Source organism: Vombatus ursinus, unplaced genomic scaffold (assembly GCF_900497805.2).
Source record: "Vombatus ursinus unplaced genomic scaffold, bare-nosed wombat genome assembly UNPS02011369.1, whole genome shotgun sequence".
In the NCBI taxonomy this organism is placed as follows: domain Eukaryota; kingdom Metazoa; phylum Chordata; class Mammalia; order Diprotodontia; family Vombatidae; genus Vombatus; species Vombatus ursinus.
The window spans coordinates 5,144,297-5,154,595 of NW_020951147.1; the positions used below are offsets into that span (position 1 = coordinate 5,144,297).

The 10,299-nt window shown below is 58.1% G+C and overlaps 3 protein-coding genes across 5 annotated transcripts in view; 2 read left to right on the forward strand and 1 right to left on the reverse strand.

Moving 5' to 3' along the window:
• Positions 1–1,840, forward strand: part of MAP3K11 (mitogen-activated protein kinase kinase kinase 11) — a 12,943-nt gene extending 11,103 nt beyond the window's left edge. For both annotated transcript variants that reach the window (XM_027856086.1, XM_027856087.1), the window contains exon 10: positions 598–1,840. In XM_027856086.1, the coding sequence (XP_027711887.1) occupies positions 598–938 (341 nt within the window). In that variant the 3' untranslated portion in view covers positions 939–1,840. The remainder of the gene's footprint in view (positions 1–597) is intronic.
• Positions 1,841–3,612: 1,772 nt separating this feature from the next.
• Positions 3,613–7,825, forward strand: KCNK7 (potassium two pore domain channel subfamily K member 7). Its single transcript, XM_027856318.1, is given in 4 exon segments — positions 3,613–4,025; positions 6,126–6,180; positions 6,182–6,504; positions 7,440–7,825. Coding segments are annotated over 4 exon segments (957 nt in total). The 5' UTR covers positions 3,613–3,706; the 3' UTR covers positions 7,700–7,825.
• Positions 7,826–8,486: 661 nt separating this feature from the next.
• The window catches only part of EHBP1L1 (EH domain binding protein 1 like 1), a 35,609-nt gene continuing 33,796 nt past the window's right edge, over positions 8,487–10,299 (reverse strand). For both annotated transcript variants that reach the window (XM_027856213.1, XM_027856212.1), the window contains exons 17-18: positions 9,779–9,893; positions 8,487–9,435 (exon numbers count right to left, since the gene is read on the reverse strand). In XM_027856213.1, the coding sequence (XP_027712014.1) occupies positions 9,336–9,435; positions 9,779–9,893 (215 nt within the window). In that variant the 3' untranslated portion in view covers positions 8,487–9,335. The remainder of the gene's footprint in view (positions 9,436–9,778; positions 9,894–10,299) is intronic.

Genomic DNA, 10,299 nt, shown 5'->3' on the forward strand with positions numbered 1-10,299 from the left:
CATAGAACATCATGGCTGGACAAGACCTTAGGACACAGAGGCCTAGAACTGAGAGGGCCCTTAGAACAGGGGATGTCAGGTCTAGAAGAGATCATAGAATGTCATGTGTGGACACAACCCTAGGACGCAGAGGCCTAGAGCTGAGGGGGCCCTTAGAACAGGGGATGTCAGGTCTAGAAGAGATCATAGAACATCATGGCTCGACAAGACCTTAGGACGCAGAGGCCTAGAGCTGAGAGGGCCCTTAGAACAGGGGATGTCAGGTCTAGAAGAGATCATAGAACGTCATGTCTGGACACGACCCTAGGACACAGAGGCCTAGAGCTGAGGGGGCCCTTAGAACAGGGATGTCCCTGTCAAAGAGCCCACCCAGCCCAGCACCTTATCATGGGGCCAGTGAGAGGCTCGCCCCACTGCCGTCGAGCCGGGGCTCCTTCCGGGACCTCCCTCTGCTTCCCTTTGCGTCGGCTTCTTCAGGAGGGAGGTCTGGTGGTGAGGAGGTCAAGGCCTGGGCCTCAGGAGGCTGGTAGGAGGGTTGACCTTGGTCTGGGGTGGCCCCATGTCCTGCATTAAGCTTCTCCTCTGTTTTCCTTGCAGGTGGGGCTGTCTCCCCCCCTCCTGGGGCCTTCCGTTCCCCTCCCGGCACCCCCCGATCCCCAATGCTGGGCCTCATCGGCAGGCCTCGGCCTTCGCCCCTTCGGAGCCGCATAGACCCCTGGAGTTTCGTGTCCACTGGACCCCGCCCATCCCCGCTTCCATCTCCGCAGCCTACGCCACGCCGAGCCCCTTGGACCCTGTTCCCAGACTCAGACCCCTTCCGGGACCCCCCACCCTTCGACCCTTTTGGGCCAGAGTCCCCCCAGATCAGGAGAGCTCAGACCAAAGACATGGGGGGCCAGGCTCCTTGGGGAGCCACAGAACCAGAGGGGAGCCCCTGAGTGAGGGGGGCAAGGCATACCCCACAGTGAGGTGGGAGCGCCTCAGAGCCTTTCAGGGAGCTGGCCCTGGGGAAGTGGATGCCCCCCAAGGGGGACCTTCAGCCAGAGGGGGCCCCTCTCCAGGAGCCACTATATACACTGGAAACGGAGAAAGGGGCCGGACCCCCAAAAGGCCACTGTATCCATGGGGCTGGTGGCCCCTGCCCCACTATTTCCCTAGTCCCTCTGGAAGGGGCTGAGCAGTCTCTAGGAGCTAGGGCCCTTTCCCAGCTGCCGCAGTTTCTTCTAGAGGCTCCCAGTTCTCCTCTAAGGTGGCCCTTTTTGGGGGGGGGGACACAAGATGGGATGAAACCTCCCTTCCCTGGAACACTACGCTGCACCTGAAGCCTTAACACTGGACTGAGGAGAGGCTGGGGTCACCCCTGCCTCTGCAGTCTCTAGGGGACCTCTGAAGCCACCCCCTTGCCCCTCTTCTTCCCCAACTGGGGCTCGACACTGTAACTGGCTGGTTTAGGGGGCACCAGAACCTGTCTCAGGGAATCACTGTCCGCCCTTCCCCTGGCCCCGGGGCAGGAGGCAGGGAGTGCAAAGCTATGTGGTCGTGGCCCCTGGGGACGGGGGAGAGAGAGGGCCTGATGTGTCCAGGGGTGACTGGGCAGTCATCACCCTCGGGATGTGTCCCACTGTGTTTCCCCACGCCGGTGGCCCAGAGAGTGTTTGGGACGGGGCCTCATCCCCTAAGGAGGGCAGGAGCGCACTGCCCACTGCAGCTTGTCATGTCCTTAGAGATGGGGACTCCCAGAACACTCCCCCCACCTCCCAGCCCTGGTCTGGAGGTCACAGCCTAGACTCTAGGCCCTAGAGTGCCACTGAAACCAAATAAACTTCAGCTGTCTACACTGGCTCAGCTTTGTTCTGTTGGACTATGGGAGAAGGTTCTGGGAGTAACTGGCATCTGGCCTTAGGACCTAGAGATGGGATGTCAGCAGCTTTGGAAATTCAGTCAGTCCACAAAGAGTAAGGACTTCGGGCACAGGAGACAAAAACGAACCGTCCTGCCCTCGAGATTACCTTCTATTGGGGAAGACTGCGGGCCTGAAAAGGGAACTGCCCAAAATGGCAAGCTCTGGGGGAGCGGGCGATGGCGAGTGTGGAAACCCTTCTGGGCGATTTCATGTCCTAAATCAGTGTTCTTCTGTTGGCCTTCTCAGTGGGGGGGTGGGGGCAATAGGGAAAGGATTTGGCACTCGAGAAATATTAAAAAATTAATATTAAAAAACATGCAAGCAAGACTCTTTACCCTCAGATGAGGAAAATAATGTGCAAACACATACATACAAAGCAAGTTAAATGTAGCAGACAGGAGATAGTTAACCAAGGGAAGATGCTGGTATTGAGGAGGCTGGGGAAGGCTTCCTGGAGAAGGTGGGCTTTAGTTGGGCCTTCATGGAAGCCAGGAAGGTCAGCGGTCAGAGCAGAGGAGGGGGAGCCTGTCCAGGCCTGGGGGAGGCCAGAGAGAAGGTCCAGAGTAGAGAGAGGGAGGCAGCAGGTGGCCGGGGTCACCAGGTAGAAGAGTACAGTAAAGGGTCAGAAGACTGGAAAGGTGAGAAGGGACCAGGTTACGGAGGGCTGTGAAGGCCAAACAGAGAATTCTGTTGAGTAGGGGGTGACAGGATCAGACCTGGACTTGAGGAAAATCTCTTCGGTGGCTGAGTGGAGGATGGACTGGAGTGGGGAGAAGCTTGAGGCAGGCAGGCCCCCCCCACCCCCTCTGCCGGCAGTTCCTGCAATAGTCCAGGTGTGAGGGGACAAGGGTCTGCACCAGGTGGGGGCAGTGTCAGGGGAGGGAGGGAGGGAGGGAGGGAGGGAGAAAGAGAGACAGAGAGAGAACAGAGAGAGGAGGGGGCAGGGAAGGAAAAGAGACAGGGAGGGAAAGGGAGAGAGAGAGACAGAGATACAGAGAGAGAGAAAGTGTGTGTGTGTGTTTGGGGGGAGCACTAGCAGCTGGGGGGATCAGGAAAAGGAAGCCTGTAGAAGGGGGTCCGGGGGCTGTAGGAGGCTGAGGTAACATGGGAAGGCATCCCAGGCAGGGGGGTAGACGGTACAAAGGCCTGGAGGTGGAGATGCAGTGTTGGACCACCAACAGAACCCTTAAGGCTTGGCTGCTGTTCTGATGATTAGTGGGGTGGGGAAAGTAAGCCCCGGGTTTTTCTTGCAGGCCCTAGAACTGTGGGAGCTTGGCCTGGAGATCTGGGGCCTATCTGGTCCTCAGTTTCCCCACCTGTAAATTGAGAATGGTGGGCCAGATAATCTCTTAACCTTTTCCCAGATCTGGCTCCTGGGACATTCTGGGCCACCATGGCTGCTCCCCTCCCTCCCTCCCGTGGCTGGTGAAGTGGCAGCCTGAGAACGTACACACAGGGGTGGAAAGGAGAAAAGAGTCCCAGGACCTGTGGGTTCTGCTAATGGCTGAGTGTGCTTGGACAAGTCTCTTTCCCTCTGTTCCATCAGTAAATTGCGAGATGCTTTTTAAGGTGACTCCTATCTCTCTCCCCTGGTCCCCAGCCCACACACCTCCAGCATAAGGCTCCTCCCTCATCCTAGGTTCTCATTCCCTCTCATTCTCCCACATGGGGCACCGCCCTTGTCCTCCTCCCAGCACCCAGGAGCCCTGTTTCTCAGCTGCTTGCTCTCTGTCCCTGCCTCTCAGAGCGCAGGAGCCCTGTGCCACTCCCCTCCCCGGCTCCTGGATCTGAGGAGCAAGGGTGATGCTGGGCATGGGACCCGGGACCCGATACTGGCTGCTCCTGGCCTGTTATCTGGCCTATTTACTGCTAGGGTCTGCTGTGTTCATGGTCATTGAGGGTCCCCCTGAGCGTAGGCTCCAGGAACAGCTGCTGGGGCACCTGGCTGCCTTCCAGGCAGACCACCGGGATTGCTTGTCCTCTGACAAGCTGGAGGAACTGCTGGAGGCAGTCCTGCGAGCCCAGGCCTGTGGCGTCTCTGCCCTGGGCAATGCTACCGAGCCAGAGAACTGGGACTTTGCCTCTGCTCTGTTCTTTGCTGTCAGTATCCTCACCACCACAGGTAAGGGGCCCTGGAGGAAGGGGAGAGGCCAGGGGACCAGGCTGGATTCCTAGAGTCCGTACACTGCTGACCCCCATGGGGTGGAATGGTGGCCAGGGTCTTCCTCTCCCTGCCCTAGAGCTCCTGGATGGGGCAGCCCACTGACAAGACCAGAGATTCCCCTCTGCACACACACAGGCTCCCAGCGTGGGGTGCAGGGGGATATCCTCTCAGCCCCTGACGCTCCCCAACCGGTACCTCCAGTTTATCAGCCAAGAGGGGTGTGTTCTGTCTTTGAGCCCCACCCACTCCAGGCTGCTCCCTCTGGACCTGGAGATAGGCAGGACCTGGCTCAGAATCTCAGATTTGGGAGGTTCTGAGGTCTCTGACAAATGGAGAGCTATAGGGGCAGCAAGGAGGCGCAGTGGACAGAGCACTGGCCCTGGGTTCAGGAGGACCTGAGTTCAAATCTGGTCTCAGACACATAACACTTACTAGCTGTGTGACCCTGGGCAAGTCACTTAACCCGATTGCCTAGCCAAAAAACAACAACAACAATAACAAATGGAGAGCTACCTTCTGCTTGAAGCCCTCTAGTGATGGAGAGCTCACTCCTTCCCAGCTCTGTTGGGAAGATGTTCCTGGGATCAAGGCCCGATTTGCCTCTATGCTACTCCCACCCTTGGTTCTGCCCCCTCCAGTTAAAAAAAAAACACATCCGACCCTCTCCCCATGACAACCCTTCAAATATTTGAAAGCGAGGATGGCCCCGCCGGTTCCCCCCACTCCAACTTTTCTCTTGTCCAGGATATTATTATCTCCATTTTTACAGATGAGGAAACTGAGGCTCAGAGAAAATAAGGGACCCAGCTAGTAAGTGTGTAGAGCAGATTTTGAACTCAGGCCCTCTGGACTTCAAATAGTCTATGAAGCCACTAGGGGGTGCAGGCGATGGTGTTTGGGTTTTTGCTTAAAAAAAAAAAAAAAAAAACCAACCAAACAAAAAAGTCAATCCCCAACATCCAGCTCAGTACTGGCTGGCTCAGAGCGTCTGTTGAATTGAATCGTTATTTAGAGTTCCAATTGTCAATCTCCCAGTGAAGGGGTCCATAAACTGAGAGCTGGGATGCCTAGGATCCAGGATTGGCACTGCGATGGCTGGCTGGGTGACCTTGAGCAAGTCATTGCCTTCTCTGGGCCTCAGTTTCCCCACTTGTCAAATCAGGAGGTCGGACCCAAAGGTGAGAATTCTCTCGAATCTCTTGGCTCAAGAACTCTGGGACATGGTCATGTGACTCTGCATTGTCGAGGGGGAGGGGTCACCCCCAAATCCAGCCACCCTTCCTTAAATGCCCACAAGGTACAGAGCTTTGTGCCAAGTGCTGGGGCATCCCTGCAGAAGGAGGATTGTTCTAGGCATTCATGGGAAGAATTAACAGAAGTGACAAAGAGACAGATAATGAATTTGGGCTCTGGAGGAGAGAAAAGCTTGCTAGTGAACTGAGCCATCAAAAGTGGAACGGCTGCTTGCATAGGTAGTGAGCTCCCCATCTTGCGAGGTCTTTGAGAAGAGGCTGTGTGGCTACTTGTCAGGGATGTTGCAGGGGCCATTTTTTTTTTATTTCTTTGTTTTTTGCTATGCAATGGGGTGAAGTGACTTGCCCAGGGTCACACAGGTAGTAAGTGTCAAGTGTCTGAGGCTGGATTTGAACTCAGGCCCTCCATTCTCCAGGGCCAGCACTCTATCCACTGTACCACCTAGCTGCCCCCTGCAGGGGCCAATCTTGTTCCTGCCTGGCTGGGCCTCCAGCCTCTGAAGGCCTGAGTTTTGCAAGTTGACCTCCGAGGAAGGGGATACACAGCATGCCCTGATAAGCACCTCTGTTGGGAACCTGGGGGAGGGGCAGTTTCCAGAAGTTCAGGGGGGCTCAGGAGTCAGAGAGGGAGAGAAGGGTGGCTGCCAGGCTTCCTGGTGTGGGGTCGGCTTCGTTGGGGAGCTCCGTGGGTCTGGAGACCTGAGAGCCAGGAAGGGGTTGGGCGGGGGACAGGCCTTGCATGTCTGGCAGGCCACCTTCTCAGTCCCTCCTTCCCTCTCTTCCCCCTCCGCCCCTGCCCATCCAGGTTACGGCCACACGGCCCTGCTCTCCGACGGCGGGAAGGCCTTCTGTGTGGGCTTCGCCCGCGGGTCTCGTGCTGGTGGCTGTCCTGCACCAGCACCTGCTACGCCCGCTGCGCAGCCTGGTGAGCCGGGTGGCCGCCTGCTGCGGCCTGGCCCCTGCCAGGGTCCCCTGGCTCCAGGCTTCCCTGCTGGGCCTGACGGTCGGAGCCATCTTTGTTCTGCTGCCCACCCTGGTGCTCTGGAGCCAGGAGGACGGCTGGAGTCTGCTGGATGCCTGCTACTTCTGTTTTATGTTGCTCAGCACCATTGGGCTGGGGGACTTCGTGCCCAGCCAGGACCGCCACCCTGCCCTCTACTGGCTCTCCCAGCTGGCCCTCATCTGTGAGTAAAGGAGATGGTCACCGGGGCGGGGTGGGAGCCCAGGATCCCTCAGGACCATGCAGCCACCTTTACACTCAACACTTAGTCCCTAAGTCAAAAGTAGCTCTAATGGTGGAAATTCAGGCACCATGGCAGGCCAGTGTGGCAGAGGAATTGAATTGGATCATCTACTCCAACTCCATCATTTGCAGAAGAGAAAGATGACTCCACTGAAGGCGTAATAAGTGCCAGAGTCGAAATTTGAACCCAGGTCCTTTGACTCCAAACTTGGCGCTTTTTCCTAAGTGGGGGGGGACCTTCCAGGGTCTTTGGTTTAAGCAGAAGGTGAATGACAAAGAAGCCCGGGGAGGGGATTAGCTGGCATTTGGTGACCAAGCCTCCCCAAGCGGGCTGCTTTGGGGCCCTTCACTATGAGGGCTCTTTCCAGCAGCGGGAGACAGCTTACCACAGTTGGCGTATTTTTAAGAATTAAGGAAGACTTCAGAAGGATCTTCAAACTGCACAGAAAGCTCTGGTGGGGGAGGCAGACGCATCTTGCTCCCCTTGGCCAGAGAGGGCAGTGCTAGGAATGGTGGAGCTAGGGGGAGTTGGCCGCCTGTCAAGGGTGTGACTGAGGAGATTACTGATGCCTCGAAGGTCCCTTCTGTGACTGCCACCGAGAAGCTGGCCTGCCGCGGAAGGGAAGGAGGACTCTACCTCTCACTGCTCCCCATCCCAGGGGCCGAGGGCTCAACTGCCCATCGGACGCAGAGACAGGCGACTCTCCCAGGCTGGGACCCAGGGGCCAACAGGAAGGGGGGAAAGACACAGCAGGAGAGGAGGTTGGGGGCAGGAGCCCAGCCGCTCTTTCCAGGCAGGGGTGCAAACAATGTGAACTCTGGCCGCCCAGCGGCCTTCATCCTCTTCTCTCCCTCACTCTCACTCTCCTCCACCAGGTTACCTGCTTCTGGGGCTGCTCACCCTGCTATTGACTCTGGAGACAGTCTCAGAGCTAAAGGAGGTCCGAGCGGTCATGGCCTTCTTCAGCTACAGCACCTCCAAGAGCCCAGAGGACCAAACGGGCATTATGACTCAGGATGCTCTGACCCTTAGCAACTGCCCGCCTCCTACCACCTTCCCTGGGACAGGTCAGCACCCCCAGAGCTGCCCCACGGAACTTGGAGCGTCCCCCCCCCATAGTGTGAAGTGGGGTTGATGTGGCCAAGTTGGAAAACGGCTGGAACTGTGGGACTTGGGGGAGCAGGTGGGATGCTGTGAGCTTTAGGGGATGGGTGTATGGGTGTGTGTGTGTGTGTGGCCTGGCATGGGTGTCTGTGTGTGGTTTTGGGGTGTATGTGTGTGGGGGGGATAGATGGGTGGCGTGGGGGGGGTGTATGTGAATAAAGAAGAGCGCGCTTTCTGCTTGTCTTCGGCTCAGTCTCTCCCAGCCCCCTCAGATCCAAGCCCCCAGGCCCGGCCACAGCAGCCCAGGGGCTTTGGTAAAAAGTAATGCTTGGCATCTGACACTGGAACAGCCCCGCCCTTCTACAGCAAGGCCAGGGAAGGAACCAAACTTGCCCAAAGCCACAGAAGCCCGGCTCAGCTAGTTTTATAGTGCAGGCTACCCTCAGTGTCCTCATCTGTAAAATGGGCAATGTCTCTTGTCCTACGCCCCTTCCCCTCCTTGATGTGAAGGGAAGTCCTTGGTACCACAGGAACATGAGCTCTTGTATGTTACTCAGAGCTGGAGGATGCGGAGTCTTCACCCCTTCGTTTGGTGCAGGAGGAAGCTGGGGTGCTGAGGGGCCTCGCCTGTGCCCAGAGCCGACCTAGGATGCAGACCCGACCTGGGCTGCACAGCCAGACCTGGGAGGGCTGCCTTATTTGCATACAAACAGGCAAATCTGCCTCCCCCAGCCTCGCCCACCCTTCCGCCGCTCCTCCCTACGCCAAACCCACCTGGCCTGGGCGGCCGCGAGGAAAGGAGAGCGCGGAGCCCGAGCTCCAAGTCAGAATTTATTGTGGCAAACTCCTGGATGTGGAGGTGCGGTCCCCGAGGGTGGTCCGGGGCACCAAGGGATTTGGGAGACGATTTTGGCAGCCAGTCATCACCACAGGCTCAATTATCGATGGTTCTGTAGCCCCACCTCTGTTAACAAGAGCCAAGGGAGCCCTTCTTTGCTGGGCCGGGGGAAGGGGGATGAAGGTTGGGGGACTGAGCCATGGAGCGCTCTGTCCCCACCCTCTCTCGTTCGTTTAGAGAAGGTCCAAGAACCCACTGGAGATGGTCGAGGGTCCCTAAGTGCAGCGGGCCCCTAGGCTCCCACGCGTACACAGATACACACACACACACACACACACACACACACACGCTTCAATAAATACGGCCCGTTGGGCGCGGGGTTGGAGACTGGGCGGACCTCGCCGCTAGGGTCCCCCCACGCTCCCGGAGTGCTGCAAACCAGGCTCCACGGCGGTCTCTGGTGGCCACGCGCGGAAAGGTACAAGTGGGGCAGGGAGGGTCGAAAGCTGAGAGGCAGACCCTTTGGGGGTGCAGGAAGGCGGAGCGCCGGACCGCGAGGCCAGTGGCTGGACTGCATCTGCCTGACCTAGGCCGGCCCAGCCGCAGGAGCCAGGCAGATCGGAAGGGAGTAGAGACCCTCTGGCCCAGTGCCGGGGCCGCCTGGCTCACCCTGCTCGACGGGTGGTGCCAGGGGATCCCCAGGACTGGGGGCTTAGGACCTCAGGAAAGTCAGACGGCCGTAGCCCGGGACAGCGGCGACCCTCGTTCCGCACCCACCCCGAAAGGGAGCGGTCACCCTAAGGGACTGGACGGGGGTCCGCGGCCCGGCTCAGCTCAGCAGGCAGCGCTCCCGACGGCTCAGCTGTCGGCTCAGCTTCCGACGCCGCTGCTCCAGCCCCCGCTCCAGGCGCTCGTCCTCCTCCAAGGCTCTGGGAAAAGAAAGGTCAACGTCCGAAGTCAGACCGGGCCCTGGGGCAGGCCGGCCATCGGAGCCCCTCCTGGGTCCATACACCCTCCCCGGTCCAGGGTTCAGACGGTGAAGGGTCAAGGGGGTCGCAGGGCAGCGTAGGATTCAGAAGTGGGCTGGCTGAAGCTCTTTCCGCCTGTCACGTTCCACCGCCCACCAGACAAGCAGGTGAGGGTGATCACCCCCCACCCACCCACACAGTGCCACCAAAATCTGGACAAGTCTGAGCAAGCAACTCCAGGTGCCATCTCAGAGCAATCCCCCCCTCCCCAGGGAAGGCACGGGGCACAGCTGGCCGCACTCACATCCTCTCCTTCTTATCCAGATCTCGCACCAACTCATCCCGCTGGTTCACCAAGGACACCAATTCCTCCAACAAGAGCTGCTCCCGGTGCTGCTGGGCTTCCGTTTTCAGCCAGTCTGGGGATGGGGCACAGAAGCAGGGGAGGGGAGATGAGAAGGCTAGCTCTGTTCTTGAGGTTTGTCTGTGGGGCTGTCTGGTGCCTCTCTCTGGGACCCTATGTCTTGTCTATAGATCTGTGTCTGCCTTGTCTGTCCTGTCTGTCTTGTCTGTGTTTTGTCTGTCTCATTTCAAATCAATAAACATTTATTAAAGACTTACTCTGCCCAGGGGCCTGTGCTGGGCAGCAGAAATACAAAGCCAACACCCTCCCCCCCCCCCCAAATCAGTCTCTGCCCTTAGGGTGCTGACAGTTCATCAGTGTGTCCAGAAGTAAGGTAATACAAAGTAGACTGTACAGGAAGGGCTGGAGAAAGAGACAGACACAGACACAGACACAGACACAGACACAGACACAGACACAGA